At 36.9% G+C, this 25,730-nt stretch overlaps 2 protein-coding genes across 2 annotated transcripts in view; one reads left to right on the forward strand and one right to left on the reverse strand.

The window, feature by feature from the left end:
• MED12L (mediator complex subunit 12L) overlaps positions 1-25,730 on the reverse strand; it is a 372,681-nt gene that overhangs the window by 129,521 nt on the left and 217,430 nt on the right. The gene's annotated exons all lie outside the window — the stretch shown is intronic.
• On the forward strand, positions 783-22,774 carry GPR87 (G protein-coupled receptor 87). Its single transcript, XM_051983268.1, has 3 exons — positions 783-984; positions 16,041-16,172; positions 21,667-22,774. The coding sequence occupies exons 2-3, from the start codon at positions 16,139-16,141 to the stop codon at positions 22,704-22,706; spliced, it is 1,074 nt and encodes a 357-aa protein (XP_051839228.1). The 5' UTR covers positions 783-984; positions 16,041-16,138; the 3' UTR covers positions 22,707-22,774.

The following is a 25,730-nucleotide window of genomic DNA, read 5'->3' on the forward strand; positions in this document are numbered from 1 at the left end:
TAAAAGAAGAAATGGTAAATGTTTAGGGAAAATAGCATTGAAAATAAAATGTCGTGCAAAAGTAGAATTTGAAGACTTCCAACGGAATAACTCATTTTTCTTGTCTGAGAAAAAGATCACTTGAAATTGAATCTGCATCCAGTCTGTCATCAATTATTATTTCTAGCAGGTAGAATATTTTTCTTTTGTTCTTTTTTCCTCTAAAGAATTCTTATTGATTACCTGATTTAAAAAAAAAAAAAAACTTTTTTTCTTACATAAAGAAAAAATTTTCTTATATAAACAAAAACCTTTGTTGTATGATCTACATGCAGGGAAAATAACAGGCAGCTTTGAGGTGTTACTCTCTGGGATCTTCAGAAATGGTTGCTGTACCAGTGGAGATAATGTTTAATGCTTTTCAAAAAAAGAGAGATGAGAACATTTTGCAAACAACAGTAGCCAATAAAAATTATTCTGCACATCCTTTGGCAAGAAGACCTTAAAAGTGTTGTAGTGATAAGAATCCCAAGAAAGTTACCAAAGACACAGGACAAGTCTCAGCAACCCTTGAAATGCCGCCATTGCTCCTTACAACAGCTTTCTGGCATTTTTGGGCACCGATCCAACAGGCTCCCTTTAAGTGAATCACTGTCTAATCTCCTTCCATCGTTAGGAGTTCCTTCAGGTTCAGGAAATGAGGTTCTTAGTCTGCCAACCTCACCTACACTTACTAACTTGCAGGTGAGTCATTTTTATTCAAAACCAAGCCAGTCGCTCTAGTTGTTCCTGGTCCTGGGAATTTGAAAGGTGTCCCAGAGGACAAGTGAAAGAGGAGCACCCTACCTTATCTGAAAGGGAAAAAAATGACTCTTTTTCATTTTTTATCAGAAAAACAACTTTTCTGTTTTTACTAATGTCAAGATTTTTTCTTGAGATTCGACTTAAGGAGCCTGATGATTTGGACACGTTTAACTGGCCCATGGAAAGTGACAACAATGACAGGTAAATGGTTGGGGGTTTGGAGAAATTTTGCTTGCAAAGAGTGGCTAAGGAATTGGTTTTAGGGAATGAGACTTTAATTACTCCTGTGGTTAAAAATGAGTGAAAAATTGGGAGCTGGAATGTCAGGAGAAAGGAGAAGCTCCGTGCAAGGAACTGAACACTACAGGCAGGAAGGAGCCTGTAGTTTTTACCATTTCCAGGGGAAACGTTACTTACAATGTGAATTTCACAGTCTGCTTTCGGAAAAAAAAAATGAGATTTGGTAGTTACTCCTACTAACTCTCACTGGACAAGAAGAATAAAACCTGAAGTTTTTGTTTGTTTGTTTTTTACAATGGAAAGCCAAAATTAAATGTATTTCATATTACAAAAATTTGTAATTTTATTTTAAAAGGAAAAAAAGATAACTAAAAATTTTAAATCTTTATTTCTTAAAAAAAAAAAAAAGCCATCTCATTCTTTTCATTGTGCTATAAAAGAACAGGGTAATCCTCATTCAGATTCTTCAGAAATCATGTTAAAACATGTCAGGTAAGAGTCACTGGGAAAATTACATAGTGATGACAAAGAGCTTAGCAACCATACTATGTTTTATTATTATTTTTTAAAGTTGAAAACTTGTCATTTCATTGGGCAGTTGAAAAAATTGACTAAAAGTAAGGATAATTCAAAAAAGCAAATATATAGTATATTTATACATATGTAAATAAACATACATATACACGTGGGGGGGGGGGGGCACAAAAGGAGAGCTTCTCAAGTTACAAAGAGGTTAAAGTTACCAGTCAGAGCATACACTGATACTGTATAAGGTATTTCTAAGCCATTATTCTTCTTAGGATCATCCTCATTCACATTTTTTTAAACTTATTAAACATTCTTTTATGTCACTTTTTTAAACTGACTTTTCATTTTCACTTAAAATAGCAGAGCGTACTGGGAAGATCTCCTAAATTGACATCAGAAGAATAGATTCAAATCCACTCTGACACTACCAATATATTCACTCTGAATCTGTTTCCTCATCTGTAAAATGAAGCATTAGGTAGACAAGGTGGACGTAGGTACCCTACAGCTTTAAATGTATGGATTATAACCCTTTATGTATGGATATAACCCTTTAAAGATTTCCTTTAATTAATAGACACCATCTTGATCACTATCCATCACCACTCCACCCCCAAATCAATAAAGATCAATAGTTGAAATTAAGCAAAAACATGGATTCAAGGTATAATCCATTGTACTTTCAGTACAAAACCCACACACTTCAATACAAGGATCTGAGATCTGATCAACATGGACCAATTCAGAATAAACCTCTTCTAGACTATGTAGAGAGATAGTATTCACAAATAACTTCATGAATGATGTTCAAACTGCTGTTCACAAGGCTCTTCCTCGCTTGATAAGATCTGCCAGATCTCACCCTTATATGGTATTGCCTTCTAGAGCATGGGCAATAATAGCATGGCCCATTAGTGCCGCCTTTGGAAGACAAATATGACCTACATTATCAGAGTGAAATAATTTACATCAAAAGAGGGCAGTTTCTACTAAACGTTTTGTTTTGATTAGGAATTTCAGAAGTCAAAAGGATGCAAATTCAATGGGAACAAATGTTTACTCACTTTTAGACTACTTTTTCAAAAAAGGAAATTAGCTAACTTTGGGGAGTTTATTATTATCCTCACAGGCTTACTGGCCCTTATTTCTTCCTAACCCCATAAATGTAGGTGAAGAGCCAAAATTAATTATATCTTTGGCTTTTGTGTTTTGGAGTGTCCTAGTCAGTGGGCAGCTTGGCTACTGGCTATTTTTCTATGGTAATAACAATAAACAATGTTGTTGGAGAAATTGATATAAACAGCACATTGGGATTCTATAATTGCTGCAGATAAAATATTATATCTGTTGAGATGAAAAAACTGGGACTCAGAGGAGGTGACCTAATCCACAGTTATGCAATCAGTAAAGTCTTAAGTAGCAAGATTTGAACCTAAGGTTTGCCAAGCTCCAAGAATATAAACTCTTTAAGAAAAAAAAATCTAGTTGTCATAAAAAGATTAGAGGAGGAAAAGGAGGAAGAGGAGGAGGAGTGATGGTGGTAATTTTAGTCATAATGTAGTTATAGTAGTAGTAGTAATGAAAGTAAATATAGTTAATGTAGTAATGATGGTGGTGATAGTAGTGGTGATAATACTACTAGTGATGGTAGTAGTAGAGTAGTAGTAGTAGTTAATAGTAGTTAGTAGTAGTAGTAGCAGCAGCAGCAGGGGAAAAGGTGGTGGTAGTAGTAGTAGTAGTAGTAGTAGTAGTAGTAGTAGTAGTAGTAGTAGTAGTAAATACAGATAACAATTATATAGCAATTTAAAGTTTATTTTACATGTGGAAATCTCAGTTTAAAAGAGGAGGAGGAAAGAACTTCCCAATAAGAGAAATAGAGACAAGAGAATTATTTACATTTAGGGATGTGGGGAAAGGGGGTAGACTAATTTAGAAGCAGATTGCATTTGTTTAGGTTTGTGGCTGTCTGCCTTTCAGGTTCTGCCTTCCTTCCTTCCTTCCTTTCTTCCTTGAGTTCTCTGTGTTTCACTTCCCTTCATTTAAGCAGGAAAGCATCTGTTGCCTTCATGTGCCTCATCTGAGCATTCTACCCTGGACCGTGCGCTAGGTCAGGGAATACCAGGTGCCTGGCAAGGCTGTCTCAAAGAACAATGGGAGCACAAAAGCTATAATTAAAGGCAAGAAAGTGGGCCAGCAAGAAGGCATGCTGGATACCAGGGAACTAATCACATCCCTTGGGCTAGTAACCTAAAAGCACAGGACTTGATGTACAGGCTGACATTTGGGCAGCATTCTGGGCGCTTGCCTTCTTTGACATTGATGGGCGGCTGTCTCCAGGTCCTCCTCCTCCTCCTCCTCCTCCTCCCGGTCAGCTTGGTCTTTCTCAGTTTTTTTAAATTGTTGAGGGTCCTTCTCCCATCCAAATCAAGTCTTTCCACACCACCCTTATCCACAACCAAGATGCTTTTTTTAACCTTCTGCATTTTCTCTTGTTATGTCCTTGGTTCTGATGATTTGGAAGACCAGTTCCATGGAGATGATTTTCCAGTTTAGGCCTCCTGACATTATCTGCCCTTTATTATCACCTCCCTAAGTATCACCTGTCTCCAGAGTCCAAGAAGAATTCAGAAGCTATCATAACTTCAAACTCATATCTTTCCCCCAAAACATCCTGTTCCATTTCTCAAATTCCTTCTTTTCTTCTAATATTTGCTCCTGAGCACCCATGTTCAAAATCCTCTCTGACACTTCTCTCTTCTCACTGTCCCACAATCCCACATGTCTAATCAGTGGTTAAATCCTCCTCAGTTACTTCCACAGCCCCCGGCATCTATCCACTCCTCTCTTGGTTCTTCTGCTAGGGCTCCACCATTTCTTAGGTCATTGTAACAGCCTTACTTAGAGAGGACCTTTCTTCTTTTCTCACAAGAAATGACCTTATAATCTTATATCTGAACTTGTTACTCCTCTACTCAAAAATATCCAGGGGCTCCCTATTGTTGCTAGGACTGAATATAAATTCTTTATCCTGGTATTTAAAACCTTTCTCCCATCTGTCTCCAAACCAAGATTCCAGGCTTATTTTAAAATTTTCCCTTTCATGAACTACATATTTTAACTAAACTAAATTACTCATGGTCCTCAAATTCAGTTTTGCCAAGTCCAAAATTTCATTCATCTGTATGGATCTTTCTTGCCTTCCTAAATCCAGTTTCTCCGTTTTCATGACTTTGCTCAGAGACCAAAATCTCCTCGAGGGCTTCCAGATCATATTTCTCCTTCATATTTTCCTAGACCATTTAATTGGGATCTCTCCTTTTCCCATCACACCCTACTTGGTATTATACTTGGTACCATCTCCATGGTACCTCTCGCAGAATCCTATAATACATGCTGTTGTTTTAATGTGTTTTTTCTATTTGCTTTTAAACTCCACATTCCTGCCCTTCATAGACACCAGCCAAATCAGCCTTGAGCTGTTCCCTGCTTGTAGATTAGTCCATTTTCACACCTCCATTCTCTCTTGCCCAGGATACTTCCTCAACCTTGCCTTTCAGAAACCACATCTCCATTTAAGACTGCTCAAGTGACAGGTTCTGCAGGAAATCGGCCCTCACCCCCTTCAGTTTACTGGTACTGTTTTTTCTACAAAATTCTCTAAAGTTTTCATTTAACTTTTACTATACATATTTTCAGAGGCACTTGACTTCTTTCCCAGAACCCAAGTGCGTTTTACACACAGTAGATGATTGAGAAGGGTTTATTGAATTGAGTATAATTAAGGGATTAAAAAAGAATGAAGAAAATACAGAGCATTAACCCTTGTACTCACTTAGGATATTTTGGCTTTAAAAACACTGAGCATTAGGGGCAGCTAGAGGGAGCAATGGATAGAGCACCAGCCCTAAAGTCAGGAGGAACTGAGTTCAAATCTGATCTCAGACACTTAACACTTCCCAGATGGGTGATCCTGGGCAAGTCACTTAACCCCAATTGCCTCAGAAAAAGAACAAAAATGAAAGAAAAACACTGAGCATTGATCAAACCAAGAAAGCATTATGGGATAATCAAGAGCATGGGAGAATGCAGACTTAAAATTGGTTTAGTTCCTGACTCCAACTAATGGTATAATGTCGAGCTAATATCTTAACTGTAGGCTTTAATTTTAATGTCTCACTGACATTACAGGACTTTTGCTGTCTTTTATTCCCCCTTTAGACTTTTGTAAAAATTATTTTTTTTATTTTCTGAGGAATAGAAGTTGCTAAGTGGCTCAATGAATAACATGTTGGACTTAGTGTCACAAAGACCTGTGAGTTAAAATTTGTGCTCAGCTATTTACTATGGGATGCTAGGCAAGTTACTTAACCAGTCTGTCTCAGTTTCCTCATCTATAAAATGGGATCACTGACCAGTTGTTTTGAGGATAAATGAAGTAATGTTTATAGAGTCTTAAAGTGCTATATAAAAATAATTATTATTATTGGTAATAGGAAGAGAAAAGAAATAGGGGAAAAGGGGAAAAGGAAAGGGAAGAGGGAGAAGAGTGCTAGAGGCATCCTTTGGAGGCAAAAGAATCTGGGTGTGTAATGCCGGAGAAACTGAGGCAAGATAGAGATTAGAGAGTATTTAATAATTTATGAAATGGAGAGATATATTGGAACCAATGGATCCATGTTTGGTCCCAGGGCTGAATGAGACTATAGAACCCAAGAATGCAGCCAACAATCAGAGTTCTCAATGACATATATACACGTAGCTCAGACACAGAGGGTAGACTGAGGCAGGGGTGGAGTCAGGGGGACTCTGACAGGATGAGGCGAGGCATGGGGGGAGGAACCCTGGACATGGGGAGAGGCATCTTGATAAGACAATATCTGACACTCTGGTAGCTTGGGATGGGGAGAGGCATTCTGATATTCTAAAACATAAGATCTTTTATTCTTATCAAGTATTCTGATAAAGAGGGAGGGGAGGTTTTGCAGAACTGAGAAACAGGGAAACTGAAGCAGGACTGAGTCAGGATAATTAGGGAAACTGAGTCAGGACAATAAGAGAACTGTGGAATAACATATGCAAATTCTAATAATGCCACTTTTTACCTATATGAATAATATCTTAGATAAGTCAACTTAATTTGTGGGCCCCAGGCTTCTTCTTCTACAACCATTCCTTAGGTTTTACTAGGTGAGGGTTAGAGGGAGACACTTCTTATCTAAGCAGGACTTGGAATAAGTGGTCTCTGAGACCCCTTCAGATACTATGGTTCAGGGCAGGGAATATTTTTTGTATCCCTATTCCCCTTTTAAATCCATGGCATCTGATACACAGTAAGTGCTTACTAAAGACGTGGTGATGATTCTTGTTGGCATCTTGGTGGTAGAATGTAAGCTTCTTGAGAGCAGGAACTTACTCATTTTTGTTTTGAATCTCCAGCATCTAGCACCACGTCTTTGTATGGAGAAAATGTGGCTTGAATAAAATTTGAATCCAGAATTCAACTCTGGAAATGATTGTGACCAGAAGGAAATCTTTCACTCAGTTTCCTCAATAGTAACTGGGGATAATTATGTCTGCACTTTCTATCTTAACGGTGTGGTTAAGTCACAAATGAAAACTGTAATGTAAATGTACATAAAGCACTTTACAAATGTCACAGAATGTCATCATCACCAATTTTATCAATGAAGTTGGAATTTATACGGTACTTTAAATTTGCAAAGCACTTGAGAATCTGCAAGAGATAAATGCTATTATCATCCCTATTTTACAAAAGAAGAAACTTTGTCAAAGGGGTTAAGTGACTAGCCCAGAGTCACACAGCTAGTAAGTATCTGAGATTGGACTTAAATTGAGGTCTTCCAGACTTCAGATACAGTGCCCTACCCACTGCACCACCTAGCTATCATTAGAATCATCACCTAAAGATAAGAAAGAGCATGACCGAAACTGGATGTCAGATAAGATATCAAGAGACCAAGCCAAACCCAAAAGGAGATACAAAGCTAAGCACATTCATATCCATTCACCGGAGTCCATGTTTACCACTCCCAAACTTTAGTGCAAATGAATATGGCAGAGGTGGAGCTTTTTGTGGGTCAGCAATTTAGCAGGAAAACTACTGAGCATCCAGGTATCAGAAACATGGTAGGATGGAGCCCTGCTTCTTGTCTTACAGAGCATGGTAAGAGTTACAAGGGAGACAGCAGAATGCCAGAGGGCTCAATTATCTCATTTTCCCAGGGTCAGAAGAAAAGCTCAACACCATTAAACAGGGGCTGTGTTCACAAACAGAGCCCTCTATTTGGACTAATTAAGGAGGGATTTGTTATGCCATTAGAGCCAAGATTAAGGCCTCCGTTAAAAAAAAAAAAAGAAAGGAAAATCTCAAGGAGCCTTTTATATCAAAGGCCAGGCAATATAACTCAAGATAAGATAAAATTTGAGATCCAATTCAACTACAGTGAGGAAGATGAAATAAAACACAGTCCCTCTCCTCAAATAGCTTCCAGGTCTTAGTCCTCAAATGCTAAGGAAAGACAAAAACACAAATGAGAATAAAGCAGATTGCAAGATGGCAAATGCAAAGGAGAGTTATAGGAATTGTGAGAAACATTTCTATCCATGACACAAAGCTTCACAGAGGTGACCTCCTAATTCCACTTCAATAAATCCAAAAAGCATTTCTAAGTGCTTATTAAGTTCTGAGCACTGAGGATACAAAGCCAGAAATAGTTTCTTCCCTCTAGGATCTTCCATTCTGATCAGGTGGATAATGGATAAAATAAAATCATATGGCATGGATCTCTGGGAAGGAAGAATATAGGGGAAATTAGGTGGTATAAAAATAACATCAATAAAAATTATTTTGAAAAAAAAATAGGTACGTTTAAGATACAGAAAAGATGGATTTGAAAGGTACTAGCATCTGAGGATTAAGAAAAGTTTCTTACAAGAAAGTATCCTTTGAACTGTTTCCTGAAGAAAGTCAGGGCTTAGAAAAGGTAGAAATAAGGAATCTATTCATTTCAGGCATGAGGGACAGGACTTGGAAAAAGGGAGACGGCATATGAAGCACTATGTACGTGTTACAATAAGTTACCCAGTAAGTCTTGATCATAGAGTTTTCTGGAGGGGTGCTATGTGTGAGAAGACTGCAAGTAGGTTGTAAAGACATTTAAATGTTAAATGAAGGAATCTCTACTTGACTCTTAAGATAATAGAGAACAATGAACAGAGGTGACTCAGGCTAAGTTCAAAGGCATGTTCATAGGCCCAAAGCAAAGATAGGGGAGGTCAAAGTGAGTGCAGGGAATAGCTTGGTTGGCCCATGGGATGCATCATGAAAAGCTGTGTAGGATGCTATCAACAGCCCAAGGAATGTAAAGGAACAAGCCTTGCTTTCTTAGTGCCATTCAACAGCCTTCTCTGGCCATCTTCTTGTTTCAGTCATATCTAGCTCTCTATGATCTATGTGGAGTTTTATGGCAAAGATACTGGAGTGATTGCCATTTCCTTTTCCAGTTCATCTTACAGATGAGCAAACTGAGGCAAACAGGGCTACGTGTCTTGCCCAGGATCACAGCTAATAAGTGTCTAAGGCTGGATTTGAACTCCAAACCTGGCACTCTACTCATTGTGCCATCTAGCTGCGTACCTTGGACCTTATTTATATAGGAGGTGACATCTACTAGGGCTATTTCATTTTTGCTTCTGTATCTTCAAGATAAGACCTAAACAAAGTTATTAGTTTATAGTAGACACTTAAATGCTTAATGGGTTTTAAAACAATAGTCAAAAGAGATTTTACCTGAGTATCCTTTAATGTGTATAACTTTGTGGTTTGTTTTTCAGATCTGTTTTAGTTTTAAACCAATTTCTATTCTATATTGGTATATACTTATATATCTGAAATAGAAGTTATACAGAGGCCTAGAATTAAACAAGATAAAGAGAGCAGGGTGACTCGCATTTCAGAAATGAAGCCATATTTTCCAGCTTCAAAATTATTCTCTGGCCCAAAAACTCATTTTTAAAAGAAAAAAAAATCCTAATATTCAAATGTTGATACTGAAGAGCTGGGAATAGTGGGACACCATAATCTCCAATGAATCAAAATTGCAGGAAACCCAAAAAGCAGTAATCACCAAATTGGCTAAAGTGTATTTTCAATAATGACCTTTTCAAAATGACCTCTACATGAAAAGTGAGAGTTAGGAAAACACATCAAAAATGTGGGTCAACCACACATATAGTCCAAATGCTGGGTAACTGGTACCCATGACATGTAAAAAGACCTAGACAATGTCACCATTCAGAGGTGTCAGCCACACAATCCCAATATCCCTAAATGGATGCAAATAAGAAATATTTAGCAAGATAAGAATACAACAAAGATAGATTGTATATTTTTAAATTAAGTCAATGTGTAATCCACAGAGAGCCTCAATGTGGATTAGTGGGCCTCCATTTCTCTTCAATTTGACATCAGTAGGATAGATCCTTAATGGAAGAACTAATAGCAACAAGGAAGACATAGTCCCCACCCTAGAAAAGCTCAGAATTTGGATCAAAAGGCAACATAAATCAATTTTTTAAAATGCATGGAGAGCATTTTGCAAATGCTTTGCAAATCTTAAGGCTATCACAAGTAAACATGATAAAGTTTTATTAAGAGCTTTAATAAGGCAAATGAAATGATAAGGGGAAAAAAGATATGATTAAGGGTTTAAATTAAGTGATATTGTCTAAAATATTGGAGGAATTTTTTTGACTTTAAACTAATAATAATGATTTTGATGATGATGATGGTAACAATAACAATAATAATGACAGTGAAAATAATAGTGTTTTAAAAGACACCTGAAAGAGGTTTTTTAAGGTATCTTTTAAGACTTTTCCCATTTCATCTATTTCAGGATTTCTTGCAGCTTACCCATAGTCACACAATCAGATTTAAGCTAGGATTGCTGTGATTCCAAGTAAAAACATTTTATTCACTATACCATGTTCCAAGGGCTAATGTGTACTTTACTTAATTTACTTACTCAGTAAGCTTTGTGGGCCAGCAAACATTACTCAAGAAAAGTGAGTTTTGTTTAAAGAAATTACCTGGTTCTCAACTCCTTATTCTCAACCTGATCTCCAAAAGTGGGATTTTTAAAATTTAAGAGAGACAACTAAAAGTGGCTGCAATTTAATAAATGTAAAGCTTTCAAAGACAGGTCTCAGGAAAGCTGAAAGTACTGCACTGATAAAAGGAAAATGTCTGTTGGTCATAAAATTTTATATATTAAAAAATATTTTGAAATTCGGGGAAAGATAGCGCCATAGAGTACTACCACTAATCTCTACATGATAGGACACTATCATTAATCAAGTCATATTTAGTGTTGTGTAGCTAGATGATGATGATGATTAAAGATAGGAGCCAGACTAGATTTCAATGATACAGGGAATTCCTAGGTATGGAACCTCTTTATCATTGCAGCTTCAACTGCTCTTATACCCTAGAAACAGGAATCTTTAATCTGAATTAAAAAAAAAAAACTCAATTTCAGCTTAAGTTTTAAACTCTATTTTAGTACAGTTGGTTTCAAAAGAAACCATTTCAAAAGAAATGCTAAGCATTTTATTTTATGTACTTAGAACTATTATGGTAAAAGAGAATCACTAGGCTTCAACTGCCCAAGGTACCCATGACAGCAGAAAGATTAAGAATCTCTCTCTTTCTTTCCTTCTTTCTTTTTCTTTCTTTCCTTCCTTTTTTCCTTCTCTATTTCTTTTTTTTTTCTCTCTCTCTTTTTTCTTTTTCTTTTTTTTTTTTTTGCTGAGGCAATTGTTGTTAAGTGACTTGCCCAGGGTCACACAGCTAGGAAGTTTTAAGTGTCTGAGACCAGATTTGAACTCAGATCCTCCTGACTTCGGGGATAGTGCTCTACTCAGTGAGCCACTTAGCTGCCCCAAGAATCCCTTTCTCAGAAAGCTGCCCAGATGAGGCATGAGTTGGTCATGGTCCTATTGCTGCTACATGTCAGTGCAGGACAAAGTCTTCCTGCTTCAGAAGAGGCTCCATTCACTAATCTAGTTGTCTGAATGATGGTGATTTAGTAAAAAAAAAAAAAAAAATAGTAATAATTAATAGTGAAGAGTGTTAAATTGTCTAGGCTCAAATGCTGCTTTTAACTTATGAAATCACAGACAATAACTGCCTCAGGTAGCAAGACTGAAAATTTACAACTTAATGGACATTTGGATTGGTAGAAGGAGAAACCAAGGATTCTTTTTCTGATTTATCCTACCTCCAATTACCCTTATTTATTGCATATCAATAAATGATCAAACAAAATGTAAGCTCCTTGAGGTCTGAATTGTTTTTTACTTTTCAGCTTTTTATGCTCAGCATCTAATAACACGGTAGGCACCTCCTAATTTCTAATGAACAGAGTCTAGGCATATTATTTATAATAGCCCATAGCCCACATTTATATAATACTCTAAAATGTACTCAACCTTTATTTACCATATACAACAACCAGAGATTGTGGGTTCAAATCTCAAATACTTTCTACCTATGAGAGCATGGACAAGTCCCTCAATCTCCATCTCAGTTTTCTCAACCATAAAATGAAAGAATTGGACTAAAATGACCAAGATTTCTTCCAGTTCTAATCTTCCCATCCTATAAACACTATAAAGTAGATGACGTGAGTATCAATGTCCATTTACAGAGGGAGAAGTGGAGAAAGGTCACAGTCATCAGCACTGGACATGAGCTTCTACTTTCCAACACCCACTCCAAGGGGAAACAAAAAGACCTCATGGGAAGCACCTTTGAGATCACCTTGTCCAGCTTCCTCATTTTTATGGATTAGGAAACTAAGATTCAGAAACATTTAACTAAATGCCCAAGATCAACAAACATGGAACGCAACATAAATAATCTAAGCCCTTTCTAGGGTATAAGAGGAATCCATCCATCCCAAGTTTGTTTCATGCTTGTGACTCTTCCTCATGAAAGCTTAGAACTTAGAACTCTGTGTACCAGATGTGTATGGGAACTAGCAACTTGTGCTAAAATGAGTTTCAAGGATTTAAACTATTTTACATACTGACAGAAAGAATAAGTGCATAAGTGCACACACACATACACCCTCCCCCCCCAACCTGACACCAATTAATTTACAATTAAGTCAACTGTTTTTTTCTTAATTCCCTAATCACCAAAGAATTTAATTTAGGAAAATATTTCTAACAATTATAATCAATATTAGCCATATATAAAATTATAAAATGTGATTTTTTTTAAGGTCCAAGTAGAAAATGTTTATATGCAATGCAAGTTTCTAGTCCCATGTGATTAGAAACCATCTGCATATTGTGCGCAATCTGGATCTTAGTGTAGTGTAGCTATTGTGCTATTTTAAAAATGTAATCCTTATCCAAATTTTGACCTGACATGTCAGCATTCATTCGTTCAACAAGCATTTATTCACTCAGTATCTACTATGTGCTAGGAATTGTCCTTCACCAGTCCATGATTCGTTCCTGGTGACCTAGAATTTTGTAAAAATGGAACTCTGCTGAGAGTGACAGAAGAGATTTAGATCAAGTTTGTTAATGAAACTTAGTGATTCGTGATTTCTGAAAAATGTTTTCCTGAAAATGTTTAGGTGCGTTCCATAGCACCCCCGAAACTGAGAGACATTACATGAATTTCTTACTGTCACACAGAAAGTGTTAGATACAAGAGTGGAAAACAACTTCCATAACAACAAAAACAAACATTTATTAAGCACCTATTATGAGCCAGCACTGTGTCCACTATGCATTCAATAATCAGCGTGTGCATCTGTAAACATATCGTGCATGTCACTTTATATTTCAGAGTCTACAGAATAATTTTTGAATGACATTCACAGGAATCTTTTTCATGAAAACCAAACAAACTCTCTCAAACCCTAAAATAAAGGGAGTGTTAAAGGGCAAAGTAATAAACCCATTATATTTCATGGCAGGATGAGTCTGCTGGCTCTTCCTGTTTGAAAAGGATTCTTCCTGTAGCTTAACAAAATAGCCTTTGCACACTTGTTCCACCCATGTTAAGAGATAATTTATGGATTTCAATGGTGGGAAGGGACGGTGTTTAATTTTATGCTCTGTTCAGCACCTAAGAGCCATGCCTACTACTTACACTCTTATTCCTAAAACAACTGAAATGACATAATGTAGATTTCAAATTTAACTGCTCTTGGGAATGGAGATTTTTAAAGGACAAAATCACTAGTCACAGATATGATGTTTCTCCTTTATAGGAAAAAAAAAGTGCATTTCCTAAAGTGGAAGTAGAAGCTAAAAATCCAATAGCTACTGGGAATGGAGATTTGGGGGAGGGACAATCCCAGAAGTTTAAATGATTTGGGACGGGGATTATTTGCGATGGTTCCCATCTCTAAATTGCATAAAGAGAAAACCAATAAATTCAATTCATGGACATTGTAAAAAAGGACCTTAAATAATATAATAATAATTAGTGATAAAAAACAGTATTTTTTTTTTCCTCTTAGATTTACAAGAACTCTGGAAAGTGATAGCTAGTATTCTATTCTATTCTATTTTCTAGTATTCTAGGAAAAGGGCTGGCTTTGGTATCTGTAAAATGCAAGTTTGAATTGCGCTTTTTTTTTTTTTTTTTTTATGGTGAGTTACTTAAGCTCTTCCCTCATTATCAGTTATAAAATGGGAACAAACATGATACCTCCTTCCCAGGAACATTGTGATGAGCAAATATACGAGCAGCACTTGAAATCCTTCAAGTGCTTATTCACACTTTACGCTTAGAAATGGTCACCAAAGCAAGAAGAGGAAGAATATTTCAAGTCCATGTGAGTTAACTCATCTGGGAAGATATTGTCATTGTCAGTACTGTAATCATGAGGCCAGTTGGGGGGGTGGGGGGGGGAGAGATTGTTATGGGATTGTACAGGACTTTGACATTTGTTGAACTCTTCAATATTAATTATCTCATTTGACCCCTTACAATGACCCCGTAATATAAATACTATAGTATAATTATCTGCATCTTAGAGATAATCAAATGGAGGCTCTTTACCCTGGTCCCATAATTCTTAAGTATCAGATATAAGATTCCAACTGAGATAATTCTGAACCTGGCTACTCGTCCGTCCTCAGTCCAGCCCAAGCTGCTTGTTAACAGAGGCCAATTTCATTCTCCTCAAGGACCAGGATATCCTAGGTTTGGCCAAATGAGACCTCTACTTACAATTAAACTTTTAAGTGGAATTTTGCAAGACACTGAGCATTTACTTAGCACTGTGGGCCAGGCACAGTATTAACTAATTTCCAGTGTTGTGCTTTTTAAAATCATATGTGAGAATGTACTGTTTATTTTCCACAAATACGAATCATTCTCCTATATATCAATAGTAGTCCAAAGTCCAGGGAGCTGGATTAAAATCCCACATTTGCCACTTGTGATCTATATGACCTTGACCAAGACTCTCTGTCACTTTCCTCACTAGAATTGGCTGCTTATTTCTAACTCCCCTCTGACTCTCCTTCCTAAGACTGTCTGGGGAAAAAGCCAAAATACCATTCTTGCTATTTATGCAGCATTTTCCCCATGGAGAAGGGTAAACACAAGTTTCCCCCCAGACACAAGTCAATGTGAAGTCAATTTTTTACATTTGAGAAGAAATAAGTAAGTAAAAATGCCGGAATGCGTCTCAACATTATGTCCAATTTCTGGACAATTCTTTTAACCTCTCAGGGTTTCAATGTCTGAATCTGTGGAATGGGAATAATAACACTGGAGTGTCATAAGGAAAGAGTTTTGTAAAGCTAAGTAACTGCCAACAAGTAGGTGAATGCCGTCACTCCTACTGTTCTGCTGTTGTTCCTATGAGAAAAGAATGAGAAGACGACCTATATTAAGTACTGGATTGTTAAGAAGATACAAAACCACAAAAATCAGTAGTAAAATGGCCCAAGGCCTTGTTAGAATCTGCCCTTGTTTGCAGGAACTCATAGGTGTCTATGAAAAGCCCAGGTAGGCAAGAACAGACAACACTCAACAAGAAGAGAAATTTAAGGGAGTAATGTGGGGGTTCCATTTTTCATATCCAGATGGGTGACTAAGCCTAAGAGACTATCAAAATATATTTTGAGAGACAGAGACAGACTAGACAGAAAAACAAGGAGGTGGGAGAGGGAAGGAGGGGAAGGAAGATAGAGAAGGAGATGGAGAGGGGGAAAGGAGAGCAAAAGAAGGAGGAAAAGGAGAAGAGAAGGTGAAGAAAGGAGGAAAAGTGGGAGAGGGAGGCAGGGCAAAGAGACAGACACAGAAACAAACACACACATAAAGGAGAGAAAGAGAGGAGAGAGAAAAAAAGACAGAGAGAGAGGAGACAAGAGATATTGAAAGAAATGGAAATTCTTTCTCATTGAATTTATTTTTATTTTTTTCCTAGGAGTGCAAAGAGAAACAGCCTGTGCTGAACCCAAGGCTCAGTGTTATCCGTGTGTGTCCTGACAAGCATTTGGCTTAAAGATCCATCCCAGCTAAAGAATGGGGCTCAACCTGCTACGTGGGAAATTATCAGGTAAAACTCAGAAACTTGGAAGTAGAAACAATTCTCACGTGGGTCACTTTTGTTTTTTAAATAATAATCAAAGACAGTAACTTTCAAATCTCCAGAATCATATCTGAATTTTCCTGAATCAAAATACCAATCCCCCTACATAATGCCAATGTAATTTCCATATATTGGACTTCTCTAAGTTTATTTTAATTTTTTTTTCCCCCCTCATGAGAGACCAACCCTAAAATAATGCTTAGGATGAAAATAATCACATATAAGAAAATATTATTAAACCCACAATCAAATACATATTATTTTTCAGGTTTAATTTTCTAGAGTTCACTGAGATTCCTAAGAAGGCCAGAGACAATGTCACCCTATCATCCCTATGTAACTATTTAGAAAATACTCACGCTTAGACTCCTAAGCCATAATGAGTAACACCCTATAATTTGCTTTACTTCAGCTTTTGGTTCCCACCCTATCAGGTACTAGGGAGCCGCACTGTTGATACTTCCACACTTTAGCCCCAAAGCCCCACCCCATGATGAGCAATAATTTATCACCAATAGGATTGGGGGATTATCAAAGATGATAGACCATTTCAGATACAGATATGATAGTGCCATATGGTCTCTTTCCAAGTACATGATTCAATCTTAACTTGATGGTTTAAGAAAAGGAATTCTTCATTCTCTGCCACTCCCCTTCTACTTCCCTTCCAACTGCAAATCTAATATATATCCCTTCCTTGGTATTATTTTCAAATGAATAAAAACAAGCCTCGTTCAGAGCATTGCCATGGGTGAGGAAAATCAAACAAAATACTTTCCTTGACTAGAGCTAATGAGTTCCTAAGAAAGATTGTGGGCACTTTGGAAGACTAGACAGGATCCAGAGGAAGAATGAAAAAAAATTTTTTTTAAAGGTCATATTTTCTTTCTTTTTCTCTCTGTCTCTTTCTCCAAACCCTTAAATCCATCAACCAAGAAAGCAAATTCAAATATTTCTTCTGCCACATAATTCTGGATAAATTACTTAATCTCCTCAGGCAATTTTCTAAGATTAAGTTACAAATAATCTGCTGATCTGTAATAGTGGAGGGAGACCCCACACTGGGAGGTAAGAGTTCTTGATGACTTTATGAATTTGCCCCCTCCCCCTCAAAAAAATCAAATTAAGTAAAATTAACATTAATCAAGAAACAGTTTTTGAACAGTCTACAAGACTAAGGGAGAGACCTGAACAATATAGAAAAAGGAAATTTCAGGTTGCTTCTTACACCACTTGAATTTGCCAAGAGAGGAGAAATAGTATCTTTTGTTTTCTTAACTGAATCACCAAGCTGATTGTCATCATAAGATTTCCTACCTGGGTAGGACTCTTACATACGAATCAAGGAAACAAAAATAGAAGGAAGAGGAGAAAAAGAGAGAAAGAGGAAGGGAGGAAGGGAGGGAGGGAGGAAATGAGGAAAGGACAAAGGGAGGAAGGGAGGGAAAGAGGGAGGGAGGGAGGAAGAGAGGGAGGAAGAGAGGGAGGAAGGAAGGAAGAAAGGAAAGAAGGAAGGAAGGAAGGAAGGAAAGTTCTGTTCAATTACCCATGCAATCACTGGGCTAATTAGCAGCAAGACAACTTGAGCAAGAGAAATATAAGCTGCTGGTGCTTTAAGTTTTTGGAAAAATAGGGAAAATATTTCTTTAAAATGATGAAGGGTAAGAGCTGAGATGGATGAAAAGCTGGAGGCTTGATCCTTGAGAACAAGTGAAATAGCTAATTTTCCTTATTGTATTTTTCTCTCCTCATGTAATATTTCAAATTAAGTCACAACTAATTTGACTAAAAATGAGCTGCAGATTTTGGAATGACTACATAAGCAAATAATCAGATCTAGACCCATTCCCTCTGCATTAATCAGAAGCTCTCCCTTTACTCTAATAGTTAACACTGCCGATGGAAGTTGACTGCCAGGCCAGTGGGAGATGACACCTAGATAGGTGAACACCTACTTGTCTCAAAACCACAAGATGATTCAAGAACCACCACCCACCTGTACCACTGGCATTCCTTTTTCTAGACAGGCGCATCTATTATTTTTTTCATATTAATTATAAATACTATATTTTATCACATTAGTTGTAATAGAATTAATTTATATGGCTTCTGTGACCATAATCTTTCTGCACATCTAAAAGCTGATCTTTGTGATCAAGTGGAGACATTTTAAGATCAATTTTTAAAAAGTTCTTTGAAAATGGTTTTCAGTTTTCTTCTTCTTCCTCCTCCTCCTCCACCTATCTGACCACCTACAGTGGTGATCTAACTTCCTGGGAACTCAAGAACTCCATTCCAAGAGTGGGTAGCTCTCCTTTCAATTGAACTTTTTTTTTTCTTTTTCAACTGAACTTCTTTATCCTTCTATATCTGGATCTATGAGGAAGTCAGATCATTTTGTTTTATATAAAATGCTTCCTCAATATACAATTGTTATTTAGTTTAATATTTTTTTCTTTCTTTAAAAAGGAAGGGACTTTAGAGGCCTTTTTCATTTTGAAAATGAGATAGACAGAAGTTCAGTGACTTGCTTAGGGAAACAAAGTAAGATTCACAATTGATTCCATGTCCAGCTCCCCATCCGGTGTGCCATCTAGGTGCCATCCCATCTAAGATCAGCCTATTTTGGATCAAGCTCTTCCCCATGGCTGAAATGGACTTTTGTATTTCAATTGACTCTCTCAGAATACTTAGCTTCCTTTTAAGGCTTTATAAGTCGTCAGTGCTGATACCTTAATTGTAAGAGCTCTCTCCTAATTATATTGTATTGTTATTATTACTATTATTATATTTAAATATTGTATCTTCTGAAGGCGGGTGGTATTTAGTCATTTTCTCTCTGTATCTCCTACCACAATGGCAGACACCTCAGGAAAGCTTTTGGAATGTTGCATCCATTGCTCTGAGAACACTACATTGAACAAAAAAAACCCAAAAAAGTAAGTTAGTTGATCCAAAATAAAAAATGATGAGAGGTCCCATGAAGCAGAACACAGGGAACTGACCTTGGAGATAAGGGATTCAAGTTCTGTCTCTGTCAAATATTGGCTGTGTGATCCTAAGTAAATACCAAGTGGGTCATGGTGGACAAGTCTACAACACAGGTGTTGATTCTTTCTGAACACAGGCAACAGCCATATAACTGGAACAGTCCATCACGGATCCAATCTCAAAGCCTACCAGCCTAGAATTTATTAAGAGTGTTTTTTGAGAACCCAAGGTCAGAATGAGACAGCAGAGCAGGCCTTCAGTGGAGATAAACAGGTGAAATTTAAAAATAGAAGGCCAGGATAAACTAAATGCATAATCTAATTCATGCTTCCTTCAAAGCCCATCTTCCTGACAGCCTAATATAATGGCACAGTCCAGTAAAAACACACATTTACAAAAATACTTTTCCTGGTAAGAAACTGGAGAAAACCAGAAGGAACAGGACGCCATAGGCAATATGCTTGACACTTTATTAAACAAATATGGGTTGGGAGGCAATTGTTGTACAGAATATTCACAACTGGGAATAATAATACATATGGGAGCTGAATCAGGCATTTCATACTCATAAAGGCTAATTAATACTACAGTCTAAGAACAGGATAGTCCAGAGATAAATTACTAGCCTGTGTTAAGGGCATTCACGCTAGGGAAACTAGTTATAAAAAAACAATTCACAGCATGGAATGAGAGGGAAAGAATAAAATGGAAAGGAAATAGGATGATGTAGAAAAAAAATCTACAAAAACTAGGGATCCAAATTTGTAATTAAAAAAAAGAAATGTCTCTGTTACAACTTTAGGAAATGAATGGATGGATATGACTAAATATAACACACAGAAGCTGACTGTAAGTAACCCTTACTTCCAGCCCATACTTGAAAACTAATTTACTGAAATCTAGTCCCTAATGAAAGAAGGAAGAGGAAAAAGCAGAAGGAAGCGAGGGTGGAAAAAGGGGGATGGGAAGGAGAAAGGGAAAGGAAAAGAAGGAATATTATTCCAAAATATATTTAAACATCATTTTGGGGCTAAATTCTAAAGAATGATCTTCTTATGCTTGTCTGAAGACAATAATGCACAAAATGGATACTCATTAAATGTTTACTGCATTATGTGACACAAATATAAGTGCAAAAGATACTAGAAATGACAAGATTAACTTTATATACCCATAAAAAAGAAAACTGAAGCTCGGCCAGGTTTTAACATGTATATGAATGATGAAGCAGCAGTAACCCAGTCACTGGGTGATGCAAAAACCTGGTCCTAGCAAATAGCAAAAAGTATTATTATTATTAATATTAAAGAAATTCATGTTTCTGGGGATGTGTGTGCTGTAACTATTTAGAACTGGGCTTCTTATTATTTCATTTATTTATTTATTTATTTTTGCTGAGGCAATTAGGGTTAAATGACTTGCCCAGGCTCACACAGCTAGGAAGTGTTAAGTGTCTGAGATTAGATTTGAATTCAGGTCCTCCTAACTTCAGGGCTGGTGCTCTATCCACTGTGCCACCTAGCTGCCCCAGAACTGTTCAATTTTTTACCAGTTCAATTGCCTCCCAAACTCTGTATTTTTAAGCAGTTAATTATAACATATATAAGTTCTTTACTATTTAATACTATTATTAGATATTTTATGATATGAAATATAAAAGCAGCTTGCATTTTTGTAGCATTTTAAGAGTCGTAGAGCACATTACAAATATCTCATTTGATCTCCAAAATAAGCTTGGGAAATAGGCGTTGTTATGACCCCCATTGTACAGATAAGGAAACTGAGGCAAACCCAGGTTAAATAAGATATACAGCTAGTAAGTATATTGGGCTTGATCTAGATTCAGGAAAGATAACAGGCTTAGTGCTCTATTTACTATAAAACCTAAAGGATGGGCCACAAAGTGTGTACACATATATCCTCATACACACACAGTAGAAAGTTCTTGTTCAGTTGTTTTGCTCATAATTCTTCATGACTTCCTTTGGGGTTTTCCTGGAAGAGATACTGGACTGGTTAGCCATTTCTTTCTCCAAATTATTTTACAGATGAGGAAACTGAGGTAAGTGATTTGCCCAGAATCACATGGCTAGTTAAGTGTCTTGAGGCACTTAATCAGAATTCATGAAGATGAGTACTCCTGCTTCCAAATTAGCACTCTAACTATTTTGTATTTATTCTCTTTATGTGACTTTCCCAGGGCCACACAACTAGTAAGATGAGTCTTTCCGACTCTGTGGCCAGTGCTCTATCCACCACACCACTCAGCTAACCGGATGAACACTAATATGGACAAAAATGCCAACCTCCCATAATCAAAACTTTGCTTCCTAGCTGTGATCTAATGAATGGGCTTTTTTCATGCTTAACATCATTGTCAGCACTTCCAATGTAAAAAAAAAAAAAAAAAAAAAGGCAAAGCAATGTTGGTCATAACCATCACCACTAAGGATGATCTGTTCTTTTACAGATGATGAACTGAACCAAGACAATTCAATTTTAAGTAATTCCAGCAATCTGCATGAAAGGAACTCGACTGCTAACAAGGAATTTGTCACGATCGTCCTGCCAGTTCTTTATCTTGTCATATTTGTAGCAAGCCTTCTGCTCAATGGGCTCGCAGTATGGATTTTCTTCCACATCAGAAACAAAACGAGCTTCATTTTCTATCTCAAAAACATCGTGGTTGCAGACCTAATAATGACCCTGACATTTCCATTCCGGATAGTCCGCGACGCAGGCTTTGGACCCTGGTATTTCAACGTTTTCCTGTGCCGCTATTCATCAGTGCTCTTTTACGCAAATATGTACACTTCCATCATCTTCCTCGGACTGATCAGCATTGATCGTTACTTGAAGGTGGTGAAGCCATTTGGCGACTCTAGGATGTACAGTATCACTTTTACAAAAGTCTTGTCCATTTGTGTTTGGGTAGTCATGGGTTTTCTGGCTTTACCTAATATAATCCTTACAAATGTCCAACCAACAGCGGAAACCATCAATGAATGTTTAAAACTTAAAAGCCCTCTAGGCGTAAAATGGCACAAGGCAGTTATTCACGTCAACAGCTGTTTATTCGTTGCTGTCCTGGTAATACTGATTGGATGCTACATTGCAATCTCCAGATACATACAGAAATCCAGCAAGCAATTTATTAGTCAATCAAGCAGAAAACGCAAACATAACCAAAGCATTAAAGTTGTGGTCGCTGTCTTTTTTACGTGCTTTCTGCCCTATCATTTGTGTCGAATACCATTTACATTTAGCCATTTGGACAGGCTGTTGGATGACTCAGGTCACATAATTCTCTACTACTGCAAAGAAATGACACTTTTCTTGTCGGCATGCAATGTATGCCTGGACCCCATCATTTATTTTTTCATGTGTCGGTCCTTTTCACGAAGACTGTTCAAGAAATCAAATATCCGAACGAGAAGCGAAAGCATTCGGTCACTTCAGAGTGTCAGGAGGTCAGAAGTACGCATTTATTATGAATATACTGATGTGTAGCATTACAAAACCCTCTTCCTATATGTAATGAGTCTGTAAAAAATGTAAATAAATACTTCTTTTGATTACCTCAGAGTTGAAAATAACATATTATACTTTAAAATAATAAGAAACTCTGGAATTTATACTGGTTGAAAGTAATATTGCTGATTGAAAATAATTTTATACTGGTTGAAAGTAATTGAAAACTTTATAGAGGCAAAGAATCATGGAATTAGTCCTTCAGTAGTTCCCAGAAGAGGAAGAAGGGCTGAGGGAGGCTGAACAACTGGCTCATTGTCACATAAGTAATAATTAACAGAGCCAGGAGTCAAAACTGGTCATCTTTCTACTTTACCTCTCTCCATCTTTGTTGCTGTTAAAATAATGGTAATTATTATTATTATACGATAGAATACATGATAAATATCGGTACACACAAAACTAAGTTGGTAACTAAAAATTAAAGGAAACCTCTATGATATAGCAACATATACTTAACTGGAAGGTAATATATACTCACTACTGAACTATCTCAATCATCAGTTTTTACATTTTTATCTTAAAATTTTAAAAGGGACAAAATATAATGAAACACGCCTCTAATTCCTGCTAGAGGAGGGAAAGGCTGGTAGACTACTTGACCGGAGGAGTTCTAAGATACAGTAAAGCTAAAGGCAAATGAGAATTGCACTAAATTGAGCATCACTTTGTAATACAGTCTGAAATTCTTACTACTAAAGGAGGTTGAGACTAATGGATTACAGGAGTTTGAGAGTTCTAAGGTATAGAAATGAGTGTTATACTAAATTAGACACGAATGTGGTGAGACACCAATCTCAGTGATCACATATCTATAATCCTGATTTCTAAAGGAGGCTTAATCTAGTTCATCAGTCCTGAGTTAAACTAGGGCTAAAGCTGACTGGAATCAACATTAAATCTTATGCCTTTTCCCTTCCCCCCAAAAGAGTTAAACAGGCTCATGAAGGAGAAGATGAATGAGTCCAGATCAGGAACTGAGCAGGTAAAACTGTGACACTGAATTCATGAGTGACTGCTGTAGTCTGAGCCTAGGTGAGATGGTGCGATAAGAAAACCAAAGGCCCCCACCAAAAAAATTAAAAGAGTAGCTTGCATTCTTTGTGGGACAAAAACAATGGCAAATTAGTTAGTGTACTGCTAACAGTTATTGAGATCATGAAAGAATGGGTAAAGATGAATTTTTTTTCCCCAGGAGATTCAACAAAAAAAAAAGAGAGAGAGAGAGAGAAAATATTCAGTTTCACAGTCAAAAAGGTGAGAGAGAGAGAGAACACGAGAACATTGCTATTTATTATCATGGAAACAAATACAGTGATTCCGCACTATTCAGAGAAACTAAGAATGAAATAAAAGCTCAGGCTAAATAGCTCAATGCACAAACATCCTCTTGATAACATCCCTGAGAAGTGAGTTTGCCCAACATCTGCTGGAAGAACATAACTGAAGGAGAATCATTTGAGCCTTTGAGTGCCCTCAGTGACCCATTCTACTTCTAAATGATGTGAAGTTTGGTTTGCTTTTTTCCTTCTACTCCTAATTTTGAGTCTAAATCTGCCTCTCTGAAACTTCCACCAGCTGATCCTCTTCCGCCTTTGAGCTAAATAAGACATGTCTTGTTTTACTTCCATAGTGTCTTTTAAATACTGGAAAAACAACTATCATGCCCTCCCCAACCCTTCTCTCATCTAGCCTAAAAATACTCGGCTAGTTCCTTCCAATAATACTTATATAGCATGGTATCTCATCAACTTGGATGTTCACTCTCAGACAGCTCGTCTCTGCCCTTCACTAAAAAGTGGTATTCCAGATTGAACACAGTATTTCGGATTAGATCTGACTAGGGCAAAGCAAACTAGAACTATCACTTCCTCTTCTGTTCCAAATTCTCTGAGTTTTCTCTCATGCAGCTGTTTTAGCTGCTTCTGGTTTTTGAATAGTTCCCTTGTCATACTGTTGACTCATATTGAACCTTTGGTTAATGAAAACCCCCTCAGAAGCTTTTCACAGAAGCTGCTGTCTTTCCTCAAAATCGGACCATCCCTCCACTCTCCTTGAAGTGCTGCTTAATTTCTCTTTAGTTTCAATTCTCTGATCATTGATTATGATATGGCACCTAGGGCACAAGGCAAGAAGCAAAATGTTGAAGTTGGTTAGACCAGGAATAAGAGGTTAGAGTGGGGTTGTGGGGATGACATGATTTCCTTAATCTTTCACAGACTAGTTTCACATCAAGCTTATTAAGGATAATTGAAACCAAAGCCTTTACTCTTGCAAAACGAGAAAAATACAACAAAATAACTTTATCTAGCATCAAAATCTAACCTTTGAATTGGTTTCATCTATATTGTATTAGTGAAGTTCTCTTTATTTTAGAAGATGATTAAATTCAAATTTTACAAGTATTATATCAGGATGACATAAGATCATAAACTTTAAGCCACCTTCTTAAAGAGTGTTGAGACTAACCTTGAAATTTTATAAAGGAAGAAAATAACATTCTAATTACTATTATGAATTCCTCAAGGTCAAAAAAGTAGCTGGCAGAACAGTCAGTATTTGAATCCAGATTCTCTGCCTCTGAATCTGGTGTGCTTCCTATTATACCATGTTGTTTGTCTTAATAATTTATGAAGCAATTATTAAATGCCAGCAAAATTTATTATTATTTGGCTGACATTTAATAATCAAAGTTAGTTAGCAGCAATCATTTATTAAGAATTTACTGTGCATAACTTTTAGGCACTGTGCCTAAAGTTACTAAACAATCCCTGTGGGCAAAACACCTTTTATTGGCCCCTAGACAAAGTCCATACTCAAGAGAGGTTTAATTAAATTGAATCAACACAATAAATATAAGACTAATTCTTCGATCTATTTCAGCAGATTTTTCCTTCTTTATTGAAATACACTTTGATTTTGCCCTTACTGGGTATGGCTTCGGGCTTTTAAGGATTTTATAATTCAGTATGAATGGGGCAAGTCATTTACCTTCTCAGGTAC

Source organism: Antechinus flavipes, chromosome 3 (genome assembly GCF_016432865.1).
Source record: "Antechinus flavipes isolate AdamAnt ecotype Samford, QLD, Australia chromosome 3, AdamAnt_v2, whole genome shotgun sequence".
In the NCBI taxonomy this organism is placed as follows: Eukaryota; Metazoa; Chordata; class Mammalia; order Dasyuromorphia; family Dasyuridae; genus Antechinus; species Antechinus flavipes.

Bases quoted from the DNA above. Each gene is read 5' to 3' on its own strand.
- GPR87 (XM_051983268.1), top strand. From the start codon at position 16,139: ATGGGGCTCAACCTGCTACGTGGGAAATTATCAG. The intron at 16,173-21,666 runs GTAAAACTCAGA...GTTCTTTTACAG, and splicing joins GCTACGTGGGAAATTATCAG to ATGATGAACTGAACCAAGAC.